A 15,920-nucleotide genomic window follows, 5' to 3' on the forward strand; every position below is an offset into this window, starting at 1 on the left:
TCGTTTTGTGGCAAGCGCAAGTGTTATTTATTAAATTGTGATAATTCAAAATCAAAATTGAAACCCACAGCATAAACCGTTTGGCAAATTGTTCTGGTCAGAAATGAAGCCATTAAGACCGAAAACCTCGCCAAAAAAGTACTGTTTCTAGGGTGGAAAGATTTTCTTTTCTGGCTAATGTTGTCCGAGAGATGGGAGTGAAATGTAAATTGAAGTTACAGCAGAACACAGACACAATTGGAGCTACAGTATGGATTTCACACAGAATTGGAGGTACAGTTTGGATTTGAAAGCAATTTGTTAAAGCTGTCTTCAAAAGACTGTAAGACTCAAGAGTGAGATTTTGTTATTATGTTTTAGATTTTATATTATATTTTGCTAAAATGTGGTAGACAAAATGTAAATACAAATAAAGTTTGATATACATTACCATCAGCTGATTGCTCTGTCGGTAAAGCAATTTCCGTGCATAACTTTTAAGTAGTTTTACCAGAGCTCCATCGTGGCGCTGCCGACAATAATGTGACAAATATTTACTACGGCAATAACCTCCTTTAGTTATTATATCCTCGTTGGGTAAAATTATCTACAACTTTTGTCGTCAAAATTTGGTTTTTGCTAAATAATTTGTAATTTTTTCTATAAAACACAAATGGTTTTAAATTGGTACCCTAAAACTGCAAATCTTTCCCCATTTAACCGATTTCGTAACTCGGCTAGTTCCTTCTTTTTTTTAAAATAGGTACTACTGACTTTACAGGTAAGCGTAGTGTTATGAAGGTCTTTAATCCACGCCCAACAGACGTATTAAACCTTCATAATATACCGGGTCGTGGATAAAAATGATAATTCCAAATGAAATACCAAAGTACAGTTTGATACCAATCAAGGTTTGCCAACTACAGGGCAATAGAATTTGTACCAATCAATTTGAAACCCAAAACACACAAGTAGAGACCGAAGCGGAACCATGTAACATCAATACACTTTTAATAAATGTACAAGTTTTCACTAAAACAGCCAAAACTCCGGCTGTTGTAGTGAAAGTAATATCAAAATGCAAACACCAAAAATAAACGCTTCTAAACCAAAAAAAAAAAAGAACAATTAAAATAGAGATAGGTGATTAATTATGGGATTTCAAGCTGTTACAGCTTTGAGAATCTTTTATAACGGGGGCGGAATCCCGTCGGATTTCCTCTTTCATACTGTTGATTCTTTCCGGTACTCTCAGTGGAACGCTTTCTCTTCGATATACGTTGTTGATATGAGATATAAAAGTGGACGTGTTTGTGGGGTTTGTTGTTAAGGTTGGTTTATTGGCCACCTGAAAAAATACAAAGTTTATTAACCAAATTATTTATTTGCCATCATTAAAGGCCATTTTTGTACTACACTTTTCAGTTAAACATCAATCCATTTTTATTTTCTTTGTCAATTTGAATTCTCTTAAACTCAAGTTAAATGGGTCAATTTTCATGATTTTGACCTCAAAATAGACTTTACAAGTAAATTTTTAGAATTTTTAAAACAACTCTCATGAATTTGAAGTGAATTTGAAATTATAAAATCATTTTCATAAATTTAACGCGAATTTTGACTTTTCAAATAAATTTTTATGATTCTTAAGTTAAATGAGTAGTTTTATGAAAATTTTAATGAATTTTAAGTTTTAGTCAAGTCAATTTTCATAATTATAAAGTCAAGATAGACTTTCTAAGTAGGTAGTAAATACTGTTAATAATTTCCTGCACATATTGTGCATCGTTTCTTATATATTTTACAAAAATTTACTTTTTAGTACCTACATCAAAGTACTCAAAAGAATTTTCATAACCTTGACGTTAAATTCAAGTTATCAAATCAGTTTTTATGATTTCCAAGTCCACTTTCATGTATTTCAAATAAATGTTAATCAATTTTTATAAAATGTTCGTCAATTTCAGGTTAGCAAGTCAATTTTGCATGAATTTAACGTGAATTTTGAGTTTTAAAATAAATTCGTATGATTTTAAAGTCAAATGGGTCAATTTTCATGATTTTGACGCCAAAATAGACTTTACCAGTAAATTTTTATAATTTTTAATACAACTCTCATGCATTTGACGTGTTTGGTGCATTCTGTTCTTTTTTCGCCTGTAACTCTTTAAGGAAACCTTTAAGGATCAAAATATCTAAATGTAATCTTGTAGAGCATGAAATTAATAAAAAGAGAGATAATTTTTTATGGTACTTTCAAACATATTTTTGGTAAATTATACAGGGTTTGTCACCCAAACCGATCATTAAAAGTTTATTAGGATCCAATATTAATAGAAATTTGAAATTTTAGAATTAAAAGAAATTTGATGAGTGTTATGTTTTAAAAGTATTTTCATCTTTCTGTCACTTCCGGTTTAACCGGAAGTTGATGTCTACTTTCTTATTTTAATTGGAACAGCCTGTATGTTATTGTATTTTTGAATAGTCCTATCGATTTCAAATATTTTTCATGTAACCTATACTACAACGGTTTTCGAGATATTGACGTTTGAAAAATGACACTTTTATGTTTCCAAGTGTCATAACTTTTAACCAGAATGAGATAGAGGCAAAACGGCTTGCATGTTCTTATTTTTTTTGAGATCTATCATTTGGTTATATATTAATTTTGACAAGTTGCAAAAATTTTATTTCAGTAAAGAAATTGATACCTGTCAAATTTTCTAAAATAACCACGCAATAGATCTCAAAAAGTTAAGATAAGAACATACAAGCCGTTTTGCTCTATATTATTCAGATTAGGAATAATGACACTTTAAAAACAAAAAATGTCATTTTTCAAACATCAATATTTCGAAAACTGTTTAGATGAGATCTATAGGTAAACACAGTTCGGAAGGACAGTCAGGGACAAAATCGCTGGTAAAACCCACTTCTAGTGAGAAAATGTTTGAATACATCAAAAATATTTGAAATCGATAGGACTATTCAAAAATACAATAATATACAGGGGGTTCTATTTAAAATAAGCAAGACATCCACATGACAGAAAGATGAAATTGTAACACCCTGTACATAAAACTTTAGGAAATTATCCACAGGAAATCAATGGTAAGAAAAGAGAACCATTACGAATTAAATAAGCTAAACAAAGATGAATAAACTAATCATTTAACTTTGTTATGACGTTTAACTGAACTTATAAAATTGACCGTTAGCAACATCTCTAGCCGTTACTTAAACTTGCCACTAAAAAAAATGAAAAATTTTAAGTTTTTTAAATAGAAACCCACATTTTTTATGAAGGAATCATTTTGAGCATTAAAAATTACGATACGTTTCAATTTACTTGCCTATACCTAAATTCAACCCATTTCGTTTTATTTGAGAATAAACATTTTTTATTATTAAAACTCCAGATTTCTTGAAAATTTCTCTCTCTAATTACGTGTGGATTTATGTCACACCAGTAGTGTGAATTATGTCTATTGAACATTCCATTTTTAGTGAATTTGGCCTCGTCGCTCTAAATAATATTATTCAAAAACAATTCTTCAAACTCAATAATAACCACTCTTTGGAAAGTCAACCTCTTTTAAGTGTTGCACTAATTTAAATGAAAAAGGGTGAAATTTATGTTTCTTCAGGATCCTTTGAATTGAGCTTTTGGATATGCCTGATTCTACGGAAACTTGTCTTGTTGACGAAGTTGGATTTGCAACAAAATAGCCCAAAATCGCAATTTCTACATTTGTATTATTAAGGATTGGTTTTGTTTTAATAACTTTTCAGATTCACAGATCCCTTATTCTTAAAATTTTCAATTATTTGCTTGACAGCTTTTGGTGATGGCTTTGGTTTTTCTGGATAACGAGCGGCAAATACCTCACATGTTCTACTCACAACTTTATCACATTCTCCGTAAATAATAAACAGATTTAAGTAATCTTGGTTTGAATAACGTAACCGCTACGGCATATTTGCAGTTATCAAAACACTCAAGTCACTAGTGTTATTAACATGCCCTGCAGGTCTCCAATATCACTGTATGTCAAAAGCATGACCAACTAGAGTACCAGCTATTCTCAACCATGCAGCCTAATGAAAAAAGGTTAATTCTCAAATAAAACGAAATGGGTTGGATTTAGGTATAGGCAAGTAAATTGAAACGTATAGTAATTTTTAATGCTCAAAATGATTACGTCATAAAAAATGTGGGTTTCTATTTAAAAAACTTGACATTTTTCATTTTTTTTAGTGGCAAGTTTATGATTTTTTTTTTGACGACCCTGCATACAAATGAGTTATTACGCACCCTCAGTTTAATAAAACGATCCTTTATTTGTAATAATCCACAGTTTCATTGCAAAATGAAATACGGTTTTGACAGAGTACAAAAATATGTTGAGCGTTGCAACTGTCACTTTTTTGGAAAAACATCAAATATTTCGAAAACGGCTAGAGATAGGCATAGGGCATTGTACACAAAAGTTGGTTAGAATTTTGTGAGGAATCCAAATATGTAGTAATATGTGTATGTGGTGTTCTATTTAAAATAAGAAAGTTGTGATCGATTTCCGGTATAAACGGAAGTGCTTGAAAATATTTTAGTTAGATTGGGCGTGCCCACATCAGTATCCTGTCAAATTTTCAAAACTCTCCTATTTATACTTTTTCCAATATCAATCCAAAATGTCTTTCGTCGTGGGACACCCTGTATAGTAACAACAGTGTAATGGCAAATATTAAGTTATTACATTACACAGTAACAAGTCCCAAATTTCGTTGATATAAATATCATAAACCTTAGTTAGGTAGTACAGTACATGCACACTTTCTTCCTTTTGAGTACGTAAATGTTAAATTGGTTAAATAGTGTTAATGTGAATATATTTAAACCCCACTAATCCTTCAAACATGGACTTAAAGAAACCAAAAAGCATCTACGGCCTCAGACAAAAACAGAACACAAAACAAAAATAAATAAAATGAAGCATTACCTCAGGATGTCATGCATTTGGGGATTACTTAAAGATCAGGCTGTCAGTGTTATAGATTTTCCTAGGTTTGGGCTAAAAAGTAAAAAATAATATTGCATAAAACCACACCACAACATATTTTTGCAACTTTCTGATGACTTGATGAGAAATGTGTTGTTGCTTTTGAACCACTAATAACACCAGATTATATTCCAAATTTTCAATTTATATATCAGGCATGTTTGGTCATGATCACCAATGGCCAGTAATTCAGATGCAGTATTTCCAGTTTCTGGATTTCCAATGGATTATGAGTCATAATTTAGCTAATCGTAGGTATTATAGTACGTTTCCATGCAATTGAAGGCGTTTTTAAAAGGATCTCAAAATTGAAATTTGTTAAGAGTTTCCATGCTAATTTTCAAATCGGTTTTGAAACTAGATTGAGCTTTTGACAAAACGCAGAAACGATTGAGATGTGTCATTTGAGTTCCCATGCACTTCTTTCTTCATATTCGTCAAGAGTGTCCACCCCACAAACTGGATGATGGTCTGGCACTCAATATTTCATCAAGCATGGCAAAATAGTTACACTCTGAACGGACTTCTCCACTTGTCCCATAAAAGTAACAAATATGCATACTAGAACATTAGCGGAATCGATCTATGCCGGTTTTGAGACGAAATAATACAATTTGGCACAGATTGACCACGAAGAAGCCAAATTCAGTGTCCAATGTGGTCCCAACAGACCTAGAATGGCTCAAAAGTAACAAATATGCATACTAGAACATCAGCGGAATCGATCTATACCGGTTTTGGGACGAAATAATACAATTTGGCACAGATTGATCACGAACGAGTGAAATCTAGCCACCAATGTAGTCCCAACAGACGTAGAATAGCTCAAAAGTAACAAATATGCAGACTAGAACATCAGCGGAATTGATCTATGCCGGTTTTGAGACGAAATATACAATTTGGCACAGATTGACCACGAAGAAGCCAAATTCAATGTCCAATGTGGTCCCAACAGACCTAGAATGGCTCAAAAGTAACAAATATGCATACTAGAACATTAGCGGAATCGATCTATGCCAGTTTTGAGACGAAATAATACAATTTGGCACAGATTGACCACGGACGAGTGAAATCTAGCCACCAATGTAGTCCCAACAGACGTAGAATAGCTCAAAAGTAACAAATATGCATACTAGAACATCAGCGGAATCGATCTATGCCGGTTTTGAGACGAAATAATACAATTTGGCACAGATTGACCACGAAGGAGCCAAATTCAGTGTCCAATGTGGTCCCAACAGACCTAGAATGGCTCAAAAGTAACAAATATGCATACTAGAACATCAGCGGAATCGATCTATGCCGGTTTTGAGACGAAATAATACAATTTGGCACAGATTGACCACGAAGGAGCCAAATTCAGTGTCCAATGTGGTCCCAACAGACCTAGAATGGCTCAAAAGTAACAAATATGCATACTAGAACATCAGCGGAATCGATCTATGCCGGTTTTGAGACGAAATAATACAATTTGGCACAGATTGACCACGAAGGAGCCAAATTCAGTGTCCAATGTGGTCCCAACAGACCTAGAATGGCTCAAAAGTAACAAATATGCATACTAGAACATCAGCGGAATTGATCTATGCCGGTTTTGAGACGAAATAATACAATTTGGCACAGATTGACCACGAAGGAGCCAAATTCAGTGTCCAATGTGGTCCCAACAGACCTAGAATGGCTCAAAAGTAACAAATATGCATACTAGAACATCAGCGGAATCGATCTATGCCGGTTTTGAGACGAAATAATACAATTTGGCACAGATTGACCACGAAGGAGCCAAATTCAGTGTCCAATGTGGTCCCAACAGACCTAGAATGGCTCAAAAGTAACAAATATGCATACTAGAACATCAGCGGAATCGATCTATGCCGGTTTTGAGACGAAATAATACAATTTGGCACAGATTGACCACGAAGGAGCCAAATTCAGTGTCCAATGTGGTCCCAACAGACCTAGAATGGCTCAAAAGTAACAAATATGCATACTAGAACATCAGCGGAATCGATCTATGCCGGTTTTGAGACGAAATAATACAATTTGGCACAGATTGACCACGAAGGAGCCAAATTCAGTGTCCAATGTGGTCCCAACAGACCTAGAATGGCTCAAAAGTAACAAATATGCATACTAGAACATCAGCGGAATTGATCTATGCCGGTTTTGAGACGAAATAATACAATTTGGCACAGATTGACCACGAAGGAGCCAAATTCAGTGTCCAATGTGGTCCCAACAGACCTAGAATGGCTCAAAAGTAACAAATATGCATACTAGAACATCAGCGGAATCGATCTATGCCGGTTTTGAGACGAAATAATACAATTTGGCACAGATTGACCACGAAGGAGCCAAATTCAGTGTCCAATGTGGTCCCAACAGACCTAGAATGGCTCAAAAGTAACAAATATGCATACTAGAACATCAGCGGAATCGATCTATGCCGGTTTTGAGACGAAATAATACAATTTGGCACAGATTGACCACGAAGGAGCCAAATTCAGTGTCCAATGTGGTCCCAACAGACCTAGAATGGCTCAAAAGTAACAAATATGCATACTAGAACATCAGCGGAATCGATCTATGCCGGTTTTGAGACGAAATAATACAATTTGGCACAGATTGACCACGAAGGAGCCAAATTCAGTGTCCAATGTGGTCCCAACAGACCTAGAATGGCTCAAAAGTAACAAATATGCATACTAGAACATCAGCGGAATTGATCTATGCCGGTTTTGAGACGAAATAATACAATTTGGCACAGATTGACCACGAAGGAGCCAAATTCAGTGTCCAATGTGGTCCCAACAGACCTAGAATGGCTCAAAAGTAACAAATATGCATACTAGAACATCAGCGGAATCGATCTATGCCGGTTTTGAGACGAAATAATACAATTTGGAACAGATTGACCACGAACGAGTGAAATCTAGCCACCAATGTAGTCCCAACAGACGTAGAATAGCTCAAAAGTAACAAATATGCAGACTAGAACATCAGCGGAATTGATCTATGTCGGTTTTGAGACGAAATAATACAATTTGGCACAGATTGACCACGAAGGAGCCAAATTCAGTGTCCAATGTGGTCCCAACAGACCTAGAATGGCTCAAAAGTAACAAATATGCATACTAGAACATCAGCGGAATTGATCTATGCCGGTTTTGAGACGAAATAATACAATTTGGCACAGATTGACCACGAAGGAGCCAAATTCAGTGTCCAATGTGGTCCCAACAGACCTAGAATGGCTCAAAAGTAACAAATATGCATACTAGAACATCAGCGGAATCGATCTATGCCGGTTTTGAGACGAAATAATACAATTTGGCACAGATTGACCACGAAGGAGCCAAATTCAGTGTCCAATGTGGTCCCAACAGACCTAGAATGGCTCAAAAGTAACAAATATGCATACTAGAACATCAGCGGAATCGATCTATGCCGGTTTTGAGACGAAATAATACAATTTGGCACAGATTGACCACGAAGGAGCCAAATTCAGTGTCCAATGTGGTCCCAACAGACCTAGAATGGCTCAAAAGTAACAAATATGCATACTAGAACATCAGCGGAATCGATCTATGCCGGTTTTGAGACGAAATAATACAATTTGGCATAGATTGACCACGAAGGAGCCAAATTCAGTGTCCAATGTGGTCCCAACAGACCTAGAATGGCTCAAAAGTAACAAATATGCATACTAGAACATCAGCGGAATTGATCTATGCCGGTTTTGAGACGAAATAATACAATTTGGCACAGATTGACCACGAAGGAGCCAAATTCAGTGTCCAATGTGGTCCCAACAGACCTAGAATGGCTCAAAAGTAACAAATATGCATACTAGAACATCAGCGGAATCGATCTATGCCGGTTTTGAGACGAAATAATACAATTTGGAACAGATTGACCACGAACGAGTGAAATCTAGCCACCAATGTAGTCCCAACAGACGTAGAATAGCTCAAAAGTAACAAATATGCAGACTAGAACATCAGCGGAATTGATCTATGTCGGTTTTGAGACGAAATAATACAATTTGGCACAGATTGACCACGAAGGAGCCAAATTCAGTGTCCAATGTGGTCCCAACAGACCTAGAATGGCTCAAAAGTAACAAATATGCATACTAGAACATCAGCGGAATTGATCTATGCCGGTTTTGAGACGAAATAATACAATTTGGCACAGATTGACCACGAAGGAGCCAAATTCAGTGTCCAATGTGGTCCCAACAGACCTAGAATGGCTCAAAAGTAACAAATATGCATACTAGAACATCAGCGGAATTGATCTATGCCGGTTTTGAGACGAAATAATACAATTTGGCACAGATTGACCACGAAGGAGCCAAATTCAGTGTCCAATGTGGTCCCAACAGACCTAGAATGGCTCAAAAGTAACAAATATGCATACTAGAACATCAGCGGAATTGATCTATGCCGGTTTTGAGACGAAATAATACAATTTGGCACAGATTGACCACGAAGGAGCCAAATTCAGTGTCCAATGTGGTCCCAACAGACCTAGAATGGCTCAAAAGTAACAAATATGCATACTAGAACATCAGCGGAATCGATCTATGCCGGTTTTGAGACGAAATAATACAATTTGGAACAGATTGACCACGAACGAGTGAAATCTAGCCACCAATGTAGTCCCAACAGACGTAGAATAGCTCAAAAGTAACAAATATGCAGACTAGAACATCAGCGGAATTGATCTATGTCGGTTTTGAGACGAAATAATACAATTTGGCACAGATTGACCACGAAGGAGCCAAATTCAGTGTCCAATGTGGTCCCAACAGACCTAGAATGGCTCAAAAGTAACAAATATGCATACTAGAACATCAGCGGAATTGATCTATGCCGGTTTTGAGACGAAATAATACAATTTGGCACAGATTGACCACGAAGGAGCCAAATTCAGTGTCCAATGTGGTCCCAACAGACCTAGAATGGCTCAAAAGTAACAAATATGCATACTAGAACATCAGCGGAATTGATCTATGCCGGTTTTGAGACGAAATAATACAATTTGGCACAGATTGACCACGAAGGAGCCAAATTCAGTGTCCAATGTGGTCCCAACAGACCTAGAATGGCTCAAAAGTAACAAATATGCATACTAGAACATCAGCGGAATTGATCTATGCCGGTTTTGAGACGAAATAATACAATTTGGCACAGATTGACCACGAAGGAGCCAAATTCAGTGTCCAATGTGGTCCCAACAGACCTAGAATGGCTCAAAAGTAACAAATATGCATACTAGAACATCAGCGGAATTGATCTATGCCGGTTTTGAGACGAAATAATACAATTTGGCACAGATTGACCACGAAGGAGCCAAATTCAGTGTCCAATGTGGTCCCAACAGACCTAGAATGGCTCAAAAGTAACAAATATGCATACTAGAACATCAGCGGAATCGATCTATGCCGGTTTTGAGACGAAATAATACAATTTGGAACAGATTGACCACGAACGAGTGAAATCTAGCCACCAATGTAGTCCCAACAGACGTAGAATAGCTCAAAAGTAACAAATATGCAGACTAGAACATCAGCGGAATTGATCTATGTCGGTTTTGAGACGAAATAATACAATTTGGCACAGATTAACCACGAAGGAGCCAAATTCAGCGTCCAATGTGCTCCCAACAGACGTAGAATAGCTCAAAAGTAACAAATATGCAGACTAGAACATTAGCGGAATCGATCTATGCCGGTTTTGAGACGAAATAATACAATTTGGCACAGATTGACCACGGACTAGTGAAATCTAGCCACCAATGTGGTCCCAACAGACGTAGAATAGCTCAAAAGTAACAAATATGCAGACTAGAATGTAACGTAGTTACACCTTTCTTTACTAATTCCTCATAAACCAATTGGTAAATTTCTCCATTTGTATACTTCTTGGTATCAAAATACTGATTGATGTTTTGTGTTTGGAAAATTTCTAGTAGAAGTTTTACTTCTTTGTCCAGCCAACCATTTCTGGTATGAAAAAATTTAAAAATTTCAGTTATGTTCTCTAACTTAAAGAAGTGAAAAATGACATTTACACGTTGACAATACACAATTGTGACGTATTTTCTCGATTTCAAAATCGTTTTCATTTTTAAAGTGTTTCCATGCTATTTCAATCCCGATACGATCCCAAAAATCGGCGAATCGACCTTAAAGTGAAATAAGATTGAAACCGAATTGAAAACGAGTTTACAAGGCACAATTCAAAACTCAAAACGTTTTTAATTTGCATGGAAACGTAGTATAAGTCCCTTTTTCCCTTAACTTCTAACCTACCATCGACCATCAATCAACCTATATATCTAATTATTGTGTGATTACCCATAATTGAGATGAAAATACCGTGTGTTCAAAGAAGTACAATGAACAAAAATATTATATTACCACGGTTGAAAAATAGAATGAACCTTCTTCGCAAAACTGTAATGTCAAGTGAACAAAACCATTAATTTCAAGCTGAAATAATTAATGACTTGCTTAGTAAACGTGCGATATAAGTGAAATAATCAGTTAGTATAAAGTGTAAAAGCCAATGAAAAAATAGAAAACCATGCAAAACAGACAATAATTAATAAAAACATAAAAATCGTAACATACCTCTTTAATCGAACTTAGAGCCTTGCTCATCCGTTGTTGCCAAGTATTTTTCGTTGTGTTGAGTTCGTGCTCCGCAGATCTCAATTGATGTGTTAAATTCTTAACCACAAAAATTATTCACATACGGTCAGTTACAGCTTGAAACAAATTACCTGATTTCGGCATTCGGCTTCAACGTGAGCTAGTTTGGTTTGAGCTAGCTCCAGCTCTAGCTCCCGTATTCGGTCCTCGCCGGTTGGTTGATCGCCAGATCCGCTACGACAGCTATCACCAAGACCTCCGGCAAACTTGGAGCAATCGGGACAATTTGAAACTTTATCCTGAAATTTAAGTAAACAAAGTGTTCCAGAAAACCTGAAGAGAATCAATAACCATATAAAGTCACCTTCAAACTGTCTAGTTCTTGTTTAGCGACATTCAGTTGTACATCCAACCTCTGCCTTATCAACTTGAACTCATTTATTGTATCCATATTAGTTTTCTTCTCCCGATCAGCTTCATCCACCTATTTAAATCAATCACACAATTACACGGAGTGTTTTATAGTACAGAGTGGTCTAGTTTTAAGTGTCAATAATTCATCATACTGTTCTCGCGGTCTGAGTTTACCCGTGCGTCATCCCCCTGTGATTTAGAAGTAGACATGCATTATTGACTTCATCCTTGTCTATTGTTCACTTTCAGAAAGGGTAAGTATCTAAGTGAATGTCTTCCAAAAAAAAAACATTTACTGATTAGCGCTTTTATTTCAGTCATTGTCAGTTTGACAACCATCGAAATTTATTTGATTTGTTTACTATTAATTTTTTTCCGTTTCTTTGTGTTGTTAATTATTTATAAAGTTTTCTATTTACCACACCACCACAGTTCTTTTAAGAGCTATTGTTTCTACGCTTTTAACATTCTGTAAGTACTTTCATAATATTATTATTAATATTTTTATTTTTTTTGATGTCGGCTGTCACGATCTAACCAAAATTTAGCGGGTTTAAAATAAAATAAGCGAATTGCAACCTGAAAATGAGATATGAGATACTACAGCATCAATCAGAATGTCTTATTGAATTTTTAATTTGTTGTATTTATTTTAGAAAAACATGTAACCATCCAGAACCTAAATCAAGAGCTTAAAGTTAAAGAAATACTACATATTGGTGACACATCTCTGCGAATTTTGGTAAATAAATTGGGTTTCAAATTTAGACGGAATTCTATGATCCAAACGGAGACTCTCATAAATAAAAAATGTTATTTCGGTCAAGATATTTTTGATTTGCTTTGGTATAAGGTTGTTTTAGTGCAAATTTGCAGCAAAAGATCTTTACTTTCTGACTGACAATACACGCAAAATTTTAAACGTGACGAAGCTTTAGACACGCCCTTTTCTATAATATGAACACAACAGGTTTGTTGACTTCGTGACGCACGGGTAAACTCACTCCGCGAGAATAGTAACTGTCATAACCAATAAATTTAATCAAATTTGTACCAAATATTTATGAAATGAATACTCGTTATGTGATGTGAATGACATACGTCAAAATTGTTTAGAGACGTCGATATAGGAGGCTTGGCTGCATTCGTTTTCAAGCTTCATGGAGCGAGTAGAGCGTTTTTGACGTTACGATGACGTAATTTAGCAAAACTATAATTTAAGCAACTGTCAAATTACGTCATTGTGACGTCAAGAAAGCTCTGCTAGCTCCATGGAGCGTGAAAACGAATGCGGCCTTTATTTTTCCGTTCTATTTGCTTCGCTCAATGGATATTATTCAAAATTGACAAAAATGTCTACTGCACTATGCAAAAACGTCAACATTTTCCTATTTTCTGTTGTCAGTCTATTTCTTTTGGCTTCATAAATGTTGCCAGCTTCAGAAAACAACCTTTCACGCTGGCACAACAGAAAATGGAAAAATGTTGACGTTTTTGCATAGTAACTTGTCAAAAGTCAACTTGGAGTAGTCTAAGTTGCATTAAAAAATTGAAACCTAAAATAATAAAGTTTTGTGTATAATATTTTGTTTTCAAGAGAATTTATAAGTTTTTTTTTACTTTGTATATCTTTGATGCTGTGTCTGCGTGTTATATTGTTTTATAATTAAATTAACCGGTTTTCCTTATTAAGATTTGTAATAATACCACCTGAGTCACAAAAACAGACAAGAAGTTTCGGTTGGTGTACAACTCAACTTTCTGTATTAAAACAAGTCTAGAATTCAATTAAACACTGGTAACAGACCAATTTAAATTTTCGGACTAATTCAATTCTAAAAATTAGTGTTCAAAACTAATATCGTAGCATTTAGTGCCAACATTGATTACTTTCATCTCTGAAGTGTCTGAAACTCGGTTTTTCAGTCTTAAAGCAGTAAAAAACAGTCCGAATTTATTAGAAATGCTCCAAGTTTTTGCAATGATGTGTGTAGAAGCCAATGTAATAGTGAAGAAGCTTGAAATGACATTTTCAAGACTACGGACAGTGTACAAACTGGCTTTCAGACTTGATAAGTCGAAAACTTTGTGAAGATCGTGAAGAGACTTAAAACTCGATTTTTCAAGCTGAAAACAGCCTAAAAGCACTAAAAACAGTCTAGATTTTTAAGAAATCTTCGAATTTTTAACACTGAAGGGTCTAGAAGTCATGTTAATAGTGGAAAAGCTTGAAATGACATTTTTAAGCCAATGAAAAATGTAAAAATTGTTTTTTAAGCCAATGAAAAATGTAAAAATTGTTTTTTAAGTCTAAAATAGTCCAGAGTTCTAAGAAAATGAAAAGCAAGGTAAAAAAACTTGAAAGGTTAGTCTTCATGTCAATTTTCATGAATCCAATGTCAATATCTTGTATTAAAGACTATTTTCAAGATTAAAATATTGAAATGTTTTTTCAAATTATGAAAACTTACTTCAAATGGAATTTTAAGCTTCTGATGTCACTTTTAATTGGTTCAGAGTCACTTTTTAGTGTCCAAGTCAATTTTCAAGGTTTAAATGTCTGAATTTGTAGTCAAAAATTCTAGAGAAAGTAGTTTTTCTTGTCTGCAAGTCAATTTTCAATACTAAAGTTTTCAACTTATTTGAAAACTATGACGACTGACTACAAGGACCGTTTTTAAGCCTCTCACGTCAATTTTCACAGTTTCCAAGTAAATTTTCAAGACTAAAGTATTTCAATTTGTCTGAAAAGTATTAAAACTGGTTAAAAAGACAATTTTTAAGCCTTTCAAGTGAATTTTCACCATTTCAAAGTAAATTTACTGGTTTCTAAGTCAATTTTTAAAACCAAAATGTTTCAATTTGTTTGGAAACTATGAAAACTGACTACAAAGACATTTTTAAGCTTGTCAATTTTGACCGTTTTCAGGACAATTTTTAAGTTGGGTTGGGTTGGTTTTGGATCTCGTAAACAAAGTTTCAAATAAGAATTTTATAAGAGATGCTTATTTTTTCAAATTGAATAAGAAAAGTAAAAAAAACTGTAATTTTTTAAAAATATCCAGTGACATGGGACAGTTCTCCAACGGACAGTTATGACCAGAAATCGATTTTTTAAACTGAACTTTTAAGAACTGTAGTATTTTCCTTAAGAAGCATTTTTCAGGAAAATGAAATAATGCATGTCGACTTATTTTCTGATGGGCTATCGAATGGTGCATTATTGACATTTAAAACTGGACCACACTGTATATGCGCAGGACTTAAAGATATGGTACATCATCCAAAAATATGAAAAAAAAAATCTATTAACTTGCTAGTACATTTTAGAAACAGGTTACAGTTAGTTGTTCCAACGTTTAAATAAAATTGCAAAAAACTGACCATGTTTGTCAACGTTAAAAAGTTGATTTTGCTCAAAAAGGATTGACTTTGAATTGAAATCAACTATCCCTTCAAAATATTCACCAATTTTGACTACAAAATGCATAAAAAAGCTGTTTTCTGTGAAAAGAGAAACGTTTCGGGAGATACTCGCAAGTCAATTTCAAAACACACTTTGTTTCAGATTTTTAGTCGAGCTACGCATATACATATTATCAAACACCCTCTATATACTTGACACTACCATGGAAAACGTACCTCGCGCTTTAACATTTCCTTCAACTTATAGATTTCGTCGGCCATAAGTTTCTTATCCTCTTCCAGTCTCTGAATCGTCATTTGCAGTTTTTCGAGTTCGGAAGCCTCGTTCTCCTGGCGGTCCTGCGCCTCTGAATCCGAAGAAATTATTTCCCAACCAT

At 34.9% G+C, this 15,920-nt stretch overlaps 2 protein-coding genes and 1 long non-coding RNA gene across 9 annotated transcripts in view; 2 read left to right on the plus strand and 1 right to left on the minus strand.

Moving 5' to 3' along the window:
• Nucleotides 1-168, plus strand: part of LOC145724324 (protein disulfide-isomerase A5) — a 32,524-nt gene extending 32,356 nt beyond the window's left edge. Inside the window, exon 12 of the mRNA XM_081972500.1 lies at nt 152-168. The gene's annotated coding sequence lies outside the window, so the exon portion shown is untranslated. The remainder of the gene's footprint in view (nt 1-151) is intronic.
• Nucleotides 169-973: 805 nt separating this feature from the next.
• The window catches only part of GAPcenA (GTPase activating protein and centrosome-associated), an 81,531-nt gene continuing 66,584 nt past the window's right edge, over nt 974-15,920 (minus strand). For 5 of the 7 annotated variants that reach the window (XM_081972495.1, XM_081972494.1, XM_081972493.1 and 2 more), the window contains 5 exons: nt 15,760-15,920; nt 12,068-12,187; nt 11,835-12,002; nt 11,683-11,781; nt 974-1,327 (listed from right to left, as the gene is read on the minus strand). In XM_081972495.1, the coding sequence (XP_081828621.1) occupies nt 1,127-1,327; nt 11,683-11,781; nt 11,835-12,002; nt 12,068-12,187; nt 15,760-15,920 (749 nt within the window). In that variant the 3' untranslated portion in view covers nt 974-1,126. Of the gene's footprint in view, nt 1,328-4,982; nt 5,055-11,682; nt 11,782-11,834; nt 12,003-12,067; nt 12,188-15,759 lie in introns of all 7 variants that reach the window. The other 2 variants (XM_081972497.1, XM_081972496.1) reach the window with 2 other exon arrangements.
• Nucleotides 12,742-15,920, plus strand: part of LOC145724330 (uncharacterized) — a 111,200-nt gene continuing 108,021 nt past the window's right edge. Inside the window, exon 1 of the long non-coding RNA XR_014176983.1 lies at nt 12,742-13,087. This is a non-coding gene — a long non-coding RNA (uncharacterized LOC145724330). The remainder of the gene's footprint in view (nt 13,088-15,920) is intronic.

Source organism: Ips typographus, linkage group LG2, assembly GCF_016097725.1.
Source record: "Ips typographus isolate SLU linkage group LG2, UJ_Ityp_2.0, whole genome shotgun sequence".
In the NCBI taxonomy this organism is placed as follows: Eukaryota; Metazoa; Arthropoda; class Insecta; order Coleoptera; family Curculionidae; genus Ips; species Ips typographus.